At 37.0% G+C, this 18,343-nt stretch overlaps 1 protein-coding gene across 3 annotated transcripts in view; it reads left to right on the top strand.

Annotated features, from left to right (window-relative positions):
• The window catches only part of LOC126457328 (obscurin), a 684,258-nt gene that overhangs the window by 506,003 nt on the left and 159,912 nt on the right, over positions 1 to 18,343 (top strand). For all 3 annotated transcript variants that reach the window (XM_050093526.1, XM_050093528.1, XM_050093527.1), the window contains 3 exons: positions 6,791 to 6,984; positions 12,818 to 12,976; positions 15,510 to 15,754. In XM_050093526.1, coding sequence (XP_049949483.1) covers positions 6,791 to 6,984; positions 12,818 to 12,976; positions 15,510 to 15,754 — 598 coding nt within the window. The remainder of the gene's footprint in view (positions 1 to 6,790; positions 6,985 to 12,817; positions 12,977 to 15,509; positions 15,755 to 18,343) is intronic.

Raw genomic sequence — 18,343 nt, 5'->3', positions numbered from 1 at the left:
TTTCAGAACACACGATTTTTATACTTTCGTTATGGTTCCTTCGTTCACACATTCATTCAGTTAGGATATGCAATTATGCATATCACACAACTCCTGTCACTTCGATTGTAGTATTGTACACATCTCACATGTATTTACATTTACCTTCGATGTTATCGATACAACTGCAGAGATCGATACATGCTCTCATGTAGTCGATATAGGTTAATTACGTCACGATGACGCGACCTACGTCACTATGACGTATGGCTCTCCTCACCCAGCGTGAAATGAATTTAGGTTAATTACGTCACGATGACGCGACCCTACGTCACTATGACGTAGGGCTCTCCTCACCCAGCGTGAAATGAATGCTACCCATTCTACCACGAAAGGGACGGATTGCCTCATCTATTGTCAGATTCAAGCCTGGATGAAAACTACTTTTGCTTTTATTCACAAAGAAATTAAAAAAAGTCCTCACTTTGTGAAATGGATCATGTTTTTCTTTGCCTTTGCTAATGAACGTAGCGTTGTCATTCAAGTGTAACATCGACAATATAGCGAAAAATCGATCGCGACTCAACAATTTACTCGCAAATCCTGTCTGCAAAAGCGGGTCTGTTGACCAGTAATCACTGATTTTCGGCAATTTGACGACGCACATATGCAAAATAATACTGAAAAACCAGTAAATTTCTTGCAATTTTACTGCAGACCACTTATGCCAAATAGAGTTTATTTTCAGGCTACCTAGGCGTTTCATTGCCGTAATAACGTTACCAGCGTGCCGATTCGTTTCGCTTTTGATGAGCCGAATAACGTCGTCATCAAAGAAATAACTAAAATATTGAAGCTCCTCAATGGCATCTGAAAAATGCGATTCTACGCCGACTACTTCCTGGAAATCCGGCAGTGCTGGCTGATAGTCTAGTTCCGACCAATTTTGCTCTTTGTGCTCAGTGAGGCACATACGACCAGGCAGCACAGATGGTGACTGATGGACTGTACCACTGTCTGCATAGAAAAAAATAAAGCTAAGTTTGGCACTGACAAGGGAACCTCCCCATCGCACCCCCCTCAGATTTAGTTATAAGTTGGCACAGTGGATAGGCCTTGAAAAACTGAACACAGATCAATTGAGAAAACAGGAAGAAGTTGTGTGGATCTGTGAAAAAAATAAGCAAAATATACAAACTGAGTAGTTCAAGGGAAGATAGGCAACATTAAGGACAGTAGGAACGGAGGAGCTCTGTGGTCCCGTGGTAACGTGAGCAGGTGCGGAACGAAAGGTCCTTGGTTCAAATCTTCCATCGAGTGAAAAGTTTAATTTTTTATTTTCAGTTTATGTGACAAACTCTTATGTTTTCATCACTTTTTTGGGAGTGATTATCACATCCACAAGAAAACCTAAATCGGGCAAGGTGGAAGAATCTTTTTACCCATTCGCCAAGTGTAGAAGTTAGGTGGGTCGACAACTTATTGCTGTCATGTGACGCACATGCCGTCACCAGTGTCGTATAGAATATATCAGATGTGTTTTCCTGTGGAGGAATCGGTTGACCTATGACGCGATCAAATGATTTCTGTTCCCATTGGAGAGCCACGTCCTTTCGTCTTCTAATCGCACGGTTTTGCGATGCGGTCGGAAAACACAGACACTAAACTTATTACAGTGAACAGAGATGTCAATGAACGAACAGACAGATAATAACTATGCAAAAATAAAGAGTAAAATTTTCAGTCGAGGGAAGACTTGAACCAAGTACTTCTTGTTCTGCAGCTGCTCACGCTACCACGGGACAACGGTGCTCCTAACCTCACATTGTCCATTATGTTGCTTATGTGGCCCATGGACTACTCAGTTTGTATATTTCGCTTATTTTTTCACAGTTCCACACAACTTCTTCCTGTTTTCTCAATTGATCTGTGTTCAGTTTTTCAAGGCCTATCCACTGTGCCAACTTATAACTAAATCTGAGGGGGGTGTGATGGGGAGGTTCCCTTGTGAGAGGTACTAAATTCAAGTGAAATAATGAACACTACTCACAATACAAAATGCAGTAATAAACTCTTCACTTTATAAGCAATTGAGACACATACGTACCTCAATCATCACTTGTACTTTCGTCTGGAGAGTACGAATCCTCTTTGTCAGAATCACCAATTTCAGACCCTGCATCTCCATATAGAATATCTAGGATTTCGGCCTCCGTCAACTCGCTGCGCGCCATTTTCACGATCGTAAACACCTGTCAATGAACTGCAGATAACTTCGTCTTTGCAGTGCTCACAATGGCTCCCACGATGAGATAGCCGATAAATGGTAACCTTTTGCGGAAGAAGAATAAACTACCTCCACATTAGTTGACGAAACGGCTTCGGAGACGCGCTAAACGCGCTTACGGAGCCAAATAAAGGTTCGCCCGTACGGTATACGGGCGCCATCGCCAACGTCAGGGCGGCCGCGCCCGTATGGCGTACGGGCGCCGTGCTGTTAAGTGTTAAGCCAAGTTTGTAATACACTCTTATATTTATTTGATACTACTGTATGAGCTGAGTATGGTAGCTTATTGAAAAACCTTATACTCAAGTATTTATAGTTAGTATGCACTACAGCAAGTCTTGAGGAAGGCAAATCCAATAAATGTTTATTTCTGGCATTGTGTACATGCACATCCCATCTTATGTTGAATTTTTCCAGATTTTCTCTGTGATACATCAAACAGTTAGTCCTAGTAGTTTTACTGTTTTATTTTCATTTTCAGTTGTGTGTGTGTGTGTGTGTGTGTGTGTGTGTGTGTGTGTGTGTGTGTGTCTGTGTCTGAGAGGGAGGGTTTTTTTTCTGCAGCTGATTGGCATGGCACCAGTGATTAGTCATTTACATCATTTTCGTGTTCTCAGCTAGTACACTTAGTAAAGTCTCTCCTTTTGATATTAATGTCATGTCATCAGCACATAGTACGTTTTTACATGGTATATAATTTGAAAACTCATTAATGTAGGCAACAAACAGGAATGGCCCAAGAACAGAGCCTTGGGGTATTCCTCTTTTTATTGGGAGTATTTCTGACCTCTGCTTACTTACATATACAATCCATAATCTATTAGCTAAATAAGATTTGAATAAACTGAGTGATTTACCTTCTGTGCCATAATATTCAGACGTTCTGATGATTATGACATGTGACACTGAGTCAAATGTTTTGCTTATATCAGTAAGTGCTCAAAATATAGATAGATTTTTTTCATACACTTCATAAACATTATTTACCAAAGCTTCGACTGCTTTTATGGTTGATAGATGTTTATGCATATCATTTTTTAGTATCTTGGATGTGATTGGTACTATTGAAATGGGTCTGCAGTTATTTGGGAAGTTTTTATCACCATTTTTATTTACAGATAATACAACTGTGAGCTTAAGGGGATACGGAATCGGATTTTGGGTTAAAAAATCGAATTTTTTTTATTGGCGTATTATATTCTGCCATGTTTCCTCTTTAAAATGACGTATCATACATAGCTCTACTACAATTATAACTATTTTATTTTTATATATTTGTGAGATCGGGTATTGCGCTTTAGTTATACACGTCTCTCGTGGCTGACCATGAACTTTTTGGCAGTACCTTTAAAGTGACATGAATTCAAATATCCCGGTTTCCAGCGACTATTTATACACTAGTTGCCCGAAAATGTTTCTCTCTGGTTTCCTCAAGTTACTCTTTGACTTTGTGGCGTGACTGTTTTGTAAACAGTGTGATATAAGAAAGTAGTTGTTGTTGAGTTATTTCGTATTTAGTGCTTCATTTTTCGCAGTGAAAATGCCTAGAGCTAAAGCAAAAGTATTTAAAAAGCGTGTGAACTGGCAAAAGAAAAGAAATAATGATTCATTAGCAAAGCAAAGCAGTTCATCATCATCACTGTTGGAAAATGTGAATCCACTTATTACTGATTTGCCGAACGAACTTACACCAAATGAAAACAGTGCTTCTCATAAAAAACTAAGAGATTTGGAAGAGAAATATAATTTACTTGATAGAGGGAATGAAGTTTTTGAACTCATTGATACGAATATATTGTGTGAAGCTCTTGAAAACAGTTTGTGCTGCAAAAAATGTCATGGAAACGTTTCTCTGAAAGTAGAATCCCATGTTGGCCTGGCTGCCCAGTTTAATTTAATATGCAGTGTTTGTAAATACAGCTGTAAGTTTCCAAGTTCGGTTTCAGTAACTGTAAATAATGGATACAAGAAAACTGAACTTTATAGTGTAAATATTAGGTTAGTTTATGGATTGCGAGCAATTGGTAAGGGCAAAGCAGCTGGTGATATGCTATGTGGTGTTCTAAATCTTCCAAGTGCACCTTCAAAGTTTGAAGCTTACAATTATGTACTAGGATCTGCAGTTGAAGATGTAGCACAGAAGTCAATGCAGGTTGCTGTGGAAGAAGCAGTGGAAGAAAATGACGGCAGTCGTGACCTCACAGTGGCGTTTGATGGCACGTGGCAGAAAAGGGGCCACACCTCCAACAATGGTGTTGTAACAGCAACTAGTGTTGATACTGGCAAGGTTATTGATGTTGCAATAATGTCTAAATACTGTAGGTGCACAGGCAGGCTGAAAAATGAACACAGTGATGACTGTATTGCTAATTATTATGGTAGTAGTGGTGGCATGGAGGTTGCTGGGGTGAAGAAAATTTTTCATCGCTCTTCACAGTGGTATAATGTTCGCTATGTCAAATATCTGGGAGATGGTGACTCTAAAGCATTCAAAGAAGTTTTGGAAAGCAAACCATATGGGAACAGTGTAAATATAAGCAAACTTGAATGTATAGAACATGTGCAGAAGAGAATGGGTGCCAGGCTGAGAAGGTTAAAATCAGTTATGAAAGGGAAAAAACTAGATGATGGGAAAACCTTGGATGGCAGAGGAAGATTGACTGATTCCATAATAGACCACACTCAGAACTGCTATGGCCTTGCAATCAGGCAAAATACAGGCAATCTTGAAGAAATGAGGAGAGCTATATGGGCTTTATATTTCCACACCGCATCCACGGATGAGCATCCACAACATGGTTTGTGCCCCAAAGGTGAAAACAGCTGGTGTAAATACAATAGGGGACTAACAACAGGAGAGAAATACATTCACCACCACAATCTACCATCAGCCATCATGGCAGAAATAAAGCCCATTTTCAGAGATCTGGCTGACAGAAGTCTTCTGATGAAATGTCTTCACGGAAAAACGCAGAACCCCAACGAGTGCTTGAATAGTGTGATATGGCATCGTCTCCCAAAAACAGTGTTTGTCGGAATTAATACACTACATTTTGGTGTGTATGATGCTGTGGCAACCTTCAATCTTGGAAATATAACTAAATGCCAGGTCCTTCAAAAGTTGGGTATGTGTGTTTGTTCCCGTACGGTACGTGCTATGTTCTTTTTAGATCAGCACAGACTAAGGCATGCTGATAATATAATCAAGACATTAGTGAAAAAAGCAAGACAGGTGCAGAGGGGTGCCAAAAGAAGACTTGAAGATGATTATGAAGACTGTGAAGGGGGTATTAGCTACGGATCAGGAATGTTTTAATCTTCTTTCTCCGTTTCCCGTAAGTTTACTTTTTACTTCATCTAGGAACATTATCTCAGGTACTGGTCAACCTAAAAGTCTGAAATTTTTATGACGTAGTGACATAGGTCCCTATTACATACTGAAACAACGATTTTTTAATTACTTGATTTACAAAAGACTTAGGGGTGATAGTCTAGTAAAAAGTGATGGAAAAAATTTACTTAAAAATAAATGTACAATATCTCTGTAAGAAAATACTTTGACAATAAACTGTTGTTTCAGTATTGTTGTAACATATGAATGCACATACAGTAAAATTTTTACCTCTCTGTCTCCAGTAGTTTGTGAGAAAATGTTCCCTATAGTACGCATATATTAACATTGCGGGGATAGGTGATTCCGTATCCCCTTAAGACATTCTGGGAAAATCCCTTCCTCTAGTACGCTGTTAGACACTGAAAGAAGTGGCATTTTGTTTTCCTTTGCTATGCGCTTTATGAAGAAATTACTGAGTCCAAAATAATCTTCTGTTTTGGAATTGCTTAGTTTATGCATCGATTTATGAATGTCATTGAAAGTGATTGGGGTCTATGTAAATTTCTCAGTTGTTTGTTTTGCATAAGTTAACAGGGCTTGAGCATCTAATGCAGAATTATTGAGTGGAGTGGTAGTCCTGGCAATATTTATAAATTATTCATTGGATGTATCACAGTCAGTAGGGATACAGTTTTCTTTATTGATATTATTAATTTCAATTTTGTATGTAATCCAGTATATTGATATTGTAATGCAATTATTTACTGTGTTTCACAAAATATGACGCTATAATAGGTCAGTCATTTGACAGAGTGTGCAAAAATGCCACACTCAGGAAGCTAAGCAGTTACAAACATGTTCAGATATCTTTATCAAAACTAGTGCAGAAATTAAGTATTTATTTGCAGCTTACAAGGTATGAGGTACCTCTCAGAAATATTAATGCCATATGTTCCATCATTATATGTGCACATCCACATCCTTTTGTCAGCGCTTTAAAATAGAAAATAGATGTGAGTATAATGTATGTACCTTCATTACAAAACAATATGAAGATTCAGTTCCCCAAAAACCTATAGATAAAGTCAAATATGATGTAACATTCAATTGTATATATATTTATCCTCTTTTCCATTTTGGAAGACATGTCATGCAAAGAATTAACCAATTTTGGGCTTTATTATTTGTAGCAAGAGCAAGAGATGCACCTGAAGAAAAACCAGCATTCCTACACGGTCTGAGAGATGTTACAGTGGAGGAAGGTGACAGTCTCACTTTGACTGCTCCATTTATTGGAAATCCAATACCAGATGTGGCGTGGAGCAAAGATGGAACGGCTCTTTCACCATCCGATCGCATTCTGTTAACATGTGATGGAAGAAAGGTAATTAGAACTTTTGATCCAACTATATAATCCCAGACTTGGAAAAACTGCATATTATAAAATGCTGTACATTAAACTCAGTTCATGAAAACAACATGCATTTTCATGTTCTCTCACTTATGATCATTGTGTTAATGTGAAAAGATTGCTGTAAGATGCAGAAACAAGATTTATTTATTTTTTATTTTTTATTTTTATTTTTTATTATTTTTTTTTAAATCCAGGTAAAATGTGATTTATTAGACCTGTAACATGTAGGACCATTGCTTTGTGAGGATCTGTATTTTCACACATCATATTATTTACTGTATTTAGTATTTTCTAGGCTTATTTTTTTTTTTTAGTTTGGCTCCATATTCGGTATTAATAGTTACGCACCAAAAAGCTAGTTAAACTAACACACCCATTTGGTCAACAGTGCTCTGAGATGCAGATTCTGTGATGTATGTGTTTCAATAAAATAGGATATAAGCAGATAGATAAAAAATCTACTCACCAAGTCACAGCAGGAGGACACATATAGAGCTTTCAGAGCCAGTGGCTCCTTCTTCCAGCAGAAGAGTTGAAGGGGAAGGGAGAGGGATGAAGGAAAATGACTGGATAGGTTAAGGAAAGGGGTAGCGTTTGGAAAAGTCATCCAGATCCCCTAGTCAGGGGAGACTTACCAGATGGGATGAGAAGAAAATATAATAGGGATGAAATTGCACCCATCTTGAGATTATGGTATGTTTAATCATTTGTGCTGTGTTTATAATATTACCTGAAGTTTCACTGTGAAGAAATTCATTATGCCCAGAATGAATTTTCATACTGCAGCAAAGTGTGTGCTGATTTGAATCTTTCTGGCAGATTAAAACTGTGTGCTGGACATGGACTTGAATGTAGGACCTTAGCCTTTCACGGAAAATACTCTACCGACTGAGCTGCCCCAGCATGACTCACAACTCACCCTAACAGCTTCTCCTTTGACAGTACCTCATTTCATACCTTCCAAACTTAACGGAAGGTATCCAGAATACCTAGCAAGGAATTGAGGTACTGGCAGAAGTGAAGCTCTGAGGATCAGTCATGAGTCATGCTTGGGTAATTCAATCCACAGAGCATTTGCCCATGAAAAGCAAGGATCCCAGGTTCGATTACTGGTCCAGCACACAATTTTAATCTGCTAGTAAGTTTCAAATTGGAACATACTCCACTGCAGAATGACAATTCACTCTGTAAACTATACTCCAGGCTGTGGATCAGCCATGTCTCCACAATACCCTTTCTTACAACAGGGCTAGTCCTGTAAGACATGCAGGAGAAGTTCTGTGAATTTTGGGAGGTAGGAAATGAGGTACTGGTGGAAGTGAAGCTGTGAGTTTGGGTATTGAATCGCACTTGGATAGCTCAGTTGGTAGAGCTTTTACATGTGAAAGATAAAAGATTTAAATCCCAGTCCGGCTCACAGTTTAAATGTACCAGGAAGTTTCAAATTCATTGTATGTTGGGGCATACAGGATTTTACTGAGTCAAAGTGTGGCTTGAATTGATCTTATGAGAAGGAACAATTTGAACAATAAACAAAACATTTTGTGTTAATCATTAATTATGCATATTGTAATATGCTAATGAAGAAATGTGCAATTGGCTGATTAGATAAACAGGTGTGGGCAGGAGTAATGTAGCACTATTGCTAATATCTTCATGGAAATTTTATGCCCTGTAGTAGTATAGTGACAGCAGCTTTCTAATGTGGAAGATGAAGGAAAAGAATCTTATGATTTACTACTGAAGGGAAAATTTGATGGCCATTGGCATGATTACCATCAAATTATCAGTTGGGATGAATGGATGTAGGCAGAAGGCAACTGGCAACACAGTATCCTGTTGCAGAGGATGTGCTACAGCATGACAGCTATGACCTTGGTGCCTGTTGCACCACACATGCCATCAGGATTCTTCCACCAGACACCAGTTTCTCAGAACTCGTGCTACAACATGTCCTTGCTTCTCGGCACCCATCTGGGCTTAATTTACATTGATTTCTTTGAGCTCAGCATTTCTTCACAGTAGTTATCCCTCTCTTCACTCCATTTTAGTTTTCTACATCTTTCATTTATACAAAAGTCCCTCTAATTTTTTGTCGACAAAAGTCTTTATTCACCCTTGAGACCTCAAATGTGTCAGGGTAAAGTGCTAAAACTTGTCTGGAAATCAGGAAAATATCAAGAAATTTCATTTGGGGAAGCTAGTAGCAACTCTGAAGATGCAACTTAATTTTTAAGCATTTTTTAAATAACATTTTTACCATTTTTATTATTAGATTGTACATCCTTGCAATTTTCTTTTTATTTTATTTTTGTATATAAAACTGAACTGACCTTTGAAATCCCTGAACTTTCTTCTTCTTCTTTGTCATCATTGTTTTCCTCTTCATATATAAAATGGTCATTGAGAGCATTACTTATGCCTCACTTCCTGAAAGATTTGACAATAATCTCTTTTCTCACTCTAGATTACGACTGTGTTATCCACTGACACACTTGTTTGATGGTAGATCGTTTTAAAGCTCCCTTCAGTGTGAATTCATGTCGGGTTTCATCCGTCATCCATTTGTTCCATTCCTCTCTCATAGACACTTTAAATGGTTTATTTATCATGAGATCAAGAGTTTGCAAGTGTGAAGTAAGTCATCCCAGAATAACAGCAAGCTTTATGTTTCCCTGTCTCAGTTTTAACAGCAAGCTCTATGTTTCCCTGTCTCAGTTTCTCTTTCACAGAATTTTTGATATAACTATTAAACTGAGCTAGCACAAGAAGAGAACTTTTCTTCAATAAAGCACCTTTACTTCTCCCCCACACTCTGTTAATCCATAATTTCATTCCAGCCTCATCCATCCAACCCTTATCATGTACATGAACAACATCACCTGGCAGTATTTCTGAAGGATTTGGTATTGTTTTGTGCTTGAAAATGATAACTGGCCCAACATGAAAGGACAGCAGTGTAGTGCATTTTCTCATGTCCACTTTTTTTTATAGTTATATCTAAAAACAAAGATGATGTGACTTACCAAATGAAAGTGCTGGCAGGTCGACAGACACACAAACAAACACAAACATACACACAAAATTCAAGCTTTCGCAACAAACTGTTGCCTCATCAGGAAAGAGGGAAGGAGAGGGAAAGACGAAAGGATGTGGGTTTTAAGGGAGAGGGTAAGGAGTCATTCCAATCCCGGGAGCGGAAAGACTTACCTTAGGGGGAAAAAAGGACTGGTATACACTCGCACACACACACATATCCATCCACACATATCCATCCACACATATATGTGTGGATGGATATGTGTGGATGGATATGTGTGTGTGTGCGAGTGTATACCCGTCCTTTTTTCCCCCTAAGGTAAGTCTTTCCGCTCCCGGGATTGGAATGACTCCTTACCCTCTCCCTTAAAACTCACATCCTTTCGTCTTTCCCTCTCCTTCCCTCTTTCCTGATGAGGCAACAATTTGTTGGAAAGCTTGAATTTTGTGTGTATGTTTGTGTTTGTTTGTGTGTCTGTCGACCTGCCAGCACTTTCATTTGGTAAGTCACATCATCTTTGTTTTTAGATATATTTTTCCTACGTGGAATGTTTCCCTCTATTATAACCATATCATTTTTTTATAGTTACAGTTTTAGCCCCTTTCATGGCAATAGCTCTATTACTCGGCACATCAAATGTCAGAGGACTTTTGTCCATATTCTATACTTAGCTTAGTTCCAAACTGGTTTTCTTTCTATATTGAATAATAAAGTGCTGGAAAGATAATATTTTCTCTTCATACTCTTGTGGCATTTTCTGACATGTTTTGGTTTTGGTTGGCATACTAAATCAGTGACGCTTCATAAACCTGTAGCACCAACCAACTCCATCCTTAGTCTGTGAAATTCCACTGTAGCACTAGCTTACGAGCATGTATTTGAATCATTTTTGTATTAATTTCAAAGCCATTTTGACAGTGTCCTTGAATCCATTTCAATACATCTTCTTCTAGTTTTGGCCATTTTGCATTCAGTCCTCTATTTTCATATTTAGTCATCTTCATTTCTTTCAGTTCTTCTTTACTAGCCCACCAATTGCCAATGGCTTTTTCTGTTGGTAGAGGTCCGAAATACCACTCAGTTGTTCTGTTTCCATGTTCTTCTGCATATGCTGTTACCTTCAATTTATAGCCCATGTCATGTAAATACCTTTTATTTTTTCCATTATAAAACTAGCTAGTAACAAAAATATTGTACTGTTACTGATAATACAAGTCACTTTCAATTTAAGTTCACTGGCACCGTAGACTGCAGTGACGCTTCATAGGATAGACAGTGTTCTGGGTTTGTGATGGCAGGATGGGATGGAGACAGTGTTAGCAAGGTTGTGAATCCCTGCAACTGGAAGAACGATATATGAAATGAAATACGGAGAAAACTGAACCCAAAAAAAGTCATGTCAGGTGCATTTGAAACCTGATGCTACAACATAAGATAAAATGAAATGAATCTGACAAAATATGAAATCAGGTTTTAGGAACTCCAAGCAAAGGTGAAATTTTGTTGTAAATGTTATCAGAAGACTGCAGGAGCGATGCATCCAGAATAAATTGCTTTTGAGGTATTGAGAGATGACTAATGGTGACATAGAATGCTGAACACTTTGTAATAAAGGTAGGACTGTATAATACTAATGGGATAATTATTGGCTGCCCCTGATTTTTAGTATCAAGTATTAACTCCTGTCATTAAAACCACTATTAAACTTTTGATATTATAGGGCTCTAAGTTTCAAATTAATGTAAAGTATCTGTATAAATCTTCAGAAATTATATGTTGCTGCTCTTAAAGTTGTAGCTGTCATTAGAAGAAAGGTAAGCGACCAGAAGCATTATGTTATACGAAATAATTATTTAATAATATTCATGTGTAAATCCAGTTTTCTAAGTGCAGAGATCTTATATTGATATGCTATCTTTATAAAAATTAACAAAAGGCCATTTGAGTGACCAGCATGTAAAGAACTGGCACCTTAACAAGAATATAAATGGTCATGTACTGTGTATGTGGTACATTTATAAGGTGCATTCAAGAAGTTTTCATTTGAAGGCCATACAGACCAGAATCAGTATACCAATTAAGTAAAACTGGATTGAGCGTTGAGATAATCATCCCATCGATGAACTAGTTTGAAGACACCTGTTTGGTAAAACACTATGTCCTGTTGTGTGAAGAAGTCTGTAACTGTCTGCTGCACATTCTCATCTGACAAGAATGATTGACACTTCAAGGCTTCTTTTAAGGAATGGAATGCATGATAATCATCCAGGGAGAGATCAGGACCTTAGACCAGGCACTCAAGTGTGTCTTTCTTGGGTTTGTGTGACTTCTGCATTACATTTTTGATATGGAGACTTGCATTATTATGAAGCAGCAACTCCCCTGTTGCACCATTCCACAATGGTGGTGTTTTTGACAGACATGCTGCCCCATACCCATTCTTCATTCTCTGATGGATGTCTTCAACTATTTGTCTTTCTTCAGCCAAGTAAAGAGAACAGCCTGTTGGTCCTGTTTCACCCAATTTGGTTATAACGTCGCCATAGTTCACATTTCCGCATTAAGTGCATGCTCATCAGGAAGATACGAACACCACACTTATCCCGTGGCTAAGTGTCATTGCTTATATACCTGTATTGGAATTGCAGCACATTGTATATATGCTGCAGCAATGCCCTCAAATGGAAACTTTTTGATCAGCCTTTATAATATAGATGATGATTAATACATACACATATTTAGTGCATTCTTTGATCTGCATAGGTTGGTTTGGAAATAAATCCAGCATCCCTTGATGATAGTGGTAAATATACATGCAAACTAGTAAATCCTTTGGGTGAAGATGAAACTACAGGCACTGCAACAATTAGAAAGATCTATAAAAAGCCAAATTTCACTCAGCGATTCACAGATCTCCAACAGGTAATTACGAGACATATATTTTTTTATTGTTGTAATTACTATTAATAACCAGTTATATTTCATGCAGTTCAACAAAATGCCACTGTCTAATTGTTTCAAAGTCTACTACACAGTTTTACCTATATTTTAAGAACTTTTAATTTACTTCTGGCACTTGAAACAAAGCAGCTTTGAGTGTATCTCAGAAAGTTGCATTGGTTATGTTGCAGCCCACTGACCAGTTTGCACTGAAATGTAAGTGATGACATTTCTAGGATGGAGACATAGTGAAATTTGACTCATTAACTTGCATAGAAATTTTGTTTAGTTATTTTGTCCCATTATTTCATATCACAATGGCAACAGATGCTGCTTTATTTTGAGTGTACGCCACAATAAGATAACCAGACTGCAAAATCCTGCTTGAAATGTAAAGAGACAGGTTTTGTTATATGGTATTAGAAGACAACAGGTCATATCATCTACCAAGAAAAGAGGAGATTTTAAAGTAACACTGTTTTCTTAGAAGAAAGATCTTACAATGATGCCACTGTTTTAGCATTGATTAAAAAGTATTGTGCCATTTTTATATTTTTTAACTTACAAGAAGTGTAAGCAAAATTTACATAATATGTGGTGGGAACTTTGTTTTTGAATGCATGACATCAAGTAATCAGATTCTATTATCTACTAGGCTGTGGCACGATGAAAGTTCTGCTTCTTCCGCCACTAGTGTATTATGAACTTAAACATCTTACTATTTCAGAAGTGTTTACTCCAAAATGGCCACAAGAGATTAAATCAAATGTTACTAGATATGAGCTCTATAGTGGATGTGGCAAAAGTGACTTAAATTTTGAAACATATTCTTCAGACAATTGCCAACGGCAGTAATGTATTTTAAGAAATGCATTACACAGAGTTTTAATGTATTCATTTGTTATTACTAGCAGTTCTGGTCATAAACCAACATCTTGGTATGAATGAGTGAACAATATTCATGACAACTGTGCACAAAGTGAAAATTCATAAATATGAAGATGTCCATTCAATACTAACAGAATAACTCTGGATACTGAATTTAATTAATGAAAAAAATGTAAAAATACAGCAATGAAGCATTTGAAAGGGAATTAGAGATGGGCAAACATGTTTATCTTTGAGAACTAGTTCACTGGTGATCAAACAAGTTTTTGGGAAACATCCCTTTTTCCTTGTTCACTATTTCTTTTTAATCTAATTGTGCATCATACATGGGCTTTACACACTTGTTTCTACATGCAATTGAGCATGGGTAAGAGGTGGAGGGCATCATATTAGTAGGGTGATGTGATGGGCCAGTTACCACAAGCCAGGTACAGAGAGACCAGACAGGCTGAACAGAAGTATGTATTACAGAACCAGTTTATGACACAGTGCAGACCATGCGTCATCATCCACTTTTAGAAATAAAAAATTTAGAGGTTTGATGATGACTTTGTAATACTGTTAGAGACAGCAAAGAACTTGGAAGAGCAGTTTAAGAGGAGGATATGATGAACATCAACAAAAGCAAAATAAGTGTAATGGACTTTTGTCAAATGACTGTGCTGAGGGTATTAGATTAGGAAATGAGGCACTAAAACTAAGTGATGAGTTTTGTTATTTGGGCGGTAAAATAACACTGATGGTGGCCAAAGTAGAGAGGATATAAATTGTAGACTGGTACTGGCAAGAAAAGTGTTTGTGAAGAGGAGGAATTTGTTAACACTGAACATAAATTTGAGTGTTAAGAAGTCTTTTCTGGAGGTATTTGTCTGGAATGGAGAATTGTGTGGAAGTGAAATGTGCACAATAATCAGTTCAGATAAGAAGCAACAGGAAGCCTTTGAAATGGGGTGCAACAAGGGGGCTGAAGATTAGATGGATAGAATGTGTAACTTATGAGAGAGCACTGACTGCAGTTGGGGAAGAAATAAATTTTGTGGCATTACTTGATTGCAAAGGGGATCAGTTGATACAACACATTCTGAGAAATAAAGGAATCATCAGTTTATTGTTGGATGGAAGTGTAGGGAGTAAAAATTGTAGAGGGAGACCAGGAGATGAATATAGTAAGTGGGAAAATGGATGTGGGTTTCAGTAGTTATTCAGAGATAAAGAGCCTAGCACAGGATAGAGTAGCATGGAGAGTTGCATCAAACCAGTCTTCGGACTGAAAACCACAGCAACAAACACACAACCAATATTGAAACAAACAACATTTAGCTCAATGAAAATTTCACATTCGTGTGGCTTGCATACACAGTATACCATGAATATTTCTTTAAAGAAAGTGAACTAACTATACTGTTGTTATCAGTTTCCACTCCCAGATAAATTTCATTATTTAGATTCTTAATTTACAAGTGCTATTTTAAGAAATAAATCATTTCTGCATTGCATTTCTGTGATTTCATCATAAGTGATGCTGTGGGAGGCTGTTCATAATTACCATTCGTGAACTTATTACCTTGATAATTTTTTTGCATGTTATTCCTTTGAAAATTAAAATTGTTCTACTTTTACATTGCAGAGACCAACGTTTGATGCGAGATTTCCTGCACGGGTTACAGGTATTCCTAAACCAGACATTACATGGTATTTTAATGATAAACCAATCCAAGAATCAGATAAATATAAAATTAAAAGGGATGGTGAAACGTGTTGTCTGTTTGTGAAAGATTGTCAGCCTACTGACTCTGGCCGATACAAATGCAAGGCAATAAACAGAGATGGTGAAGACTCATGTGAAGCAAATTTGGATGTAGTCGAGAAGATGTAAGCATTTAACAGCACTTATAATTTATGAATTACCTGCTAGAAGATTCTATTAACATTAAGAGGTGGCAGAGTGGTAACCCTATACTTACTTTCACAAAGTGAAATCCCCACTACAAATAATAGGAACATTTAAAATAGAAAAGACTTGCCCTAGCTTTCAGAGCTGGAAGATAGTAATTCTAAATTTCAGAGCTTATATTTGCCTTTTTTTATCTAGGAAGAAGGGGCTGATTGGGGAAAATTGTAAAAGGGTTGAGAGAGATCTATTTACTGTGAGTGACAGGAAACAAGGGCATTTAACTTCAGAAATATTATCTCCTGGAGATCAATAGTGGTGAATCATTCTGTCTGCTTGTAGTTTTAATAGTTTTTTTAAATTGAATTTTCAGCTGAAAAAATTTATTTGTGGATTCCTAAGATGACAATGCACATGACTATTTTATTTGTTATTTGTTTGTTAATGTAACATTGTTCTCTGGAAGGGTTTAAATTGTAGGCTATCAGTATGTGCCAGATTGATATGCACTAAAAACAAAGTGTGCATGCATATATGAACTAGAAGTTACAGAAATATGCACCTAAAAGGAACAAACCAAGGCAAAATAGGAACTCCTTACAGAGCTAGACAGTTAGAAATTTCTAACATCAACAGTTTTTGTTGCTGACTGTCATGTTTTGTGCCTGTGTCTGTATACTTCTAAATATGTGTCCAAATTCTGTGGAATAAATGACTTCCTTCCATTTGCCAAAACTTTTTCCAGTTTTGAACAGGTTCTTTTCATATAACTAAATATGGCAGTAGCTCACTCTTGCGTCCACATCAAGGGCATTTTGTAGCTAGTTTCCTTTCATACACAATGCCTGTTTCCATGTTGTCTATGAAAATGAGACAAATTTGGTAAAATATGCAATTTGTGCATTGATAAGAAATGATAAGCCCTTAAAAGTATAGATTTTAAAATATTGCACCCAACAGTTTTATGAAAAGGTTAGATTGCTACTGACTACTTAGAGGATGCGTTAATTCACAGACAGGCACAATGAAAAGACTGCTAAACATTTAAGCTTTTAGACAAAAAAACCTTCTCCAGAAATAGAAAACATAAACACACATTCACATAAGCACAATTCACACAAAAATGGCGACTGCCTCTGGCTGGTGTGGTCTGAGACGGAGACAGTGGCCATGTGTGCCTGTATGTGACTTAGCGCCTCCCTGTGTGGAGCATAGCAGTCTATCCTCTTCATGATATTATTGTTATTTATTCTAGCATAGCAATCTAGCCTCTTCACATTGTTGTTATTTATTCTATCCTGGACTTTCATTTGCTTGACACATTGCATATATCCCCACATGCAATAATCTACTCTGTAATTATAAGGAAACACTATATATATAAAAACAGTGGAAAACTGGATGAAAAATAAACATTTACATGAAAATAAACCACTGCTCACTGAATAAACAGGTCATTGAGCAGTAGAGAATGTATACAAGACGACAGACTTATGAGCTGAATTTTTGGACTAGTACTTATTCAAAAACCTTTGTTTTAAAACTCTCCTATGTGAATGTTGTTAACAATGTTAAACTTATGGAGATCTGCATTTGTGATTTTCAACACTTGTTTCTGCATTGCTACTAAAATGTCACGGAAACAGTGTCATCCCATGGTGAATTAAAGTTAACTGAACGAATGAAACAAAATAAGTGTTGACAACACTTATTTTGTTTCAGTAGTTCAGTTAACCAGATGCAAGCTACTGCTAAGTAATTAGGAATGAAATGCAGAGAAGAGTTTTTCCACATCATTTTGATGTAGTGTATTGTAATATGTGTTGCATTAATAATGATAGGAGGTCACATTTGACAGTGCATCAGCTTTAGTAATCTTTACAATTTTTGTAATGATTATCATCATACTTGATAAAAGAAATGAACTTACATGTGACTCTAAATTTACCTGGGAATTGTGCAGTAGTAATTACAACAATACATAGCAATAACATTTCATCAGTAATAAACAGAATGCTCAGATAAATGCTGTATGAAATGCTGAAATTCTCGTATGTTAAAGCTTTACATCTACAGTATTGGTACGATCAATATCATATATAACTCTGAAAGATCATATACAAGCTGACAATACTGATGGATAACTGCTGCATAAGGTTAGGAAATGAAGGCTTAAATAGGTGAATAAAATCCATTTTATGTGTTGAAGCTATGTAAGGGGAAAATTGCATGCTGTAGACACATCCAGCTCACATTTCACTTCCTTTTCAGTATTTTGCTGCAGTACGGGAATCCAAGATCCATTCACATTGAGACTTTCTTCTTTCTTATTGAAGCTGTTGTTATGTTTGTAGATTTTTATGACTTCCTTGAATAAGTCGATGTAGTAGCTCTTATCCACAGCTAGAAATATTGTGTGGGCAAATTTTCTATGTGGTCAGTCACAAACATTGTGTGCTCTTCCATGGCTAATTTCACCACCTGCCCCACATTGCAGTACCATTTGACTTGTAAATCACGTTTATGTTGTGACTGCACATACTTGGGGTAAAGACAATTTTCAGACCAAC

The sequence above is a fragment of the Schistocerca serialis genome, chromosome 2 (assembly GCF_023864345.2).
Source record: "Schistocerca serialis cubense isolate TAMUIC-IGC-003099 chromosome 2, iqSchSeri2.2, whole genome shotgun sequence".
NCBI lineage: Eukaryota > Metazoa > Arthropoda > Insecta > Orthoptera > Acrididae > Schistocerca > Schistocerca serialis.
The sequence above is the reverse complement of the archived record's forward strand: the minus strand, read 5'-3'. Positions and strand labels throughout refer to the sequence as shown.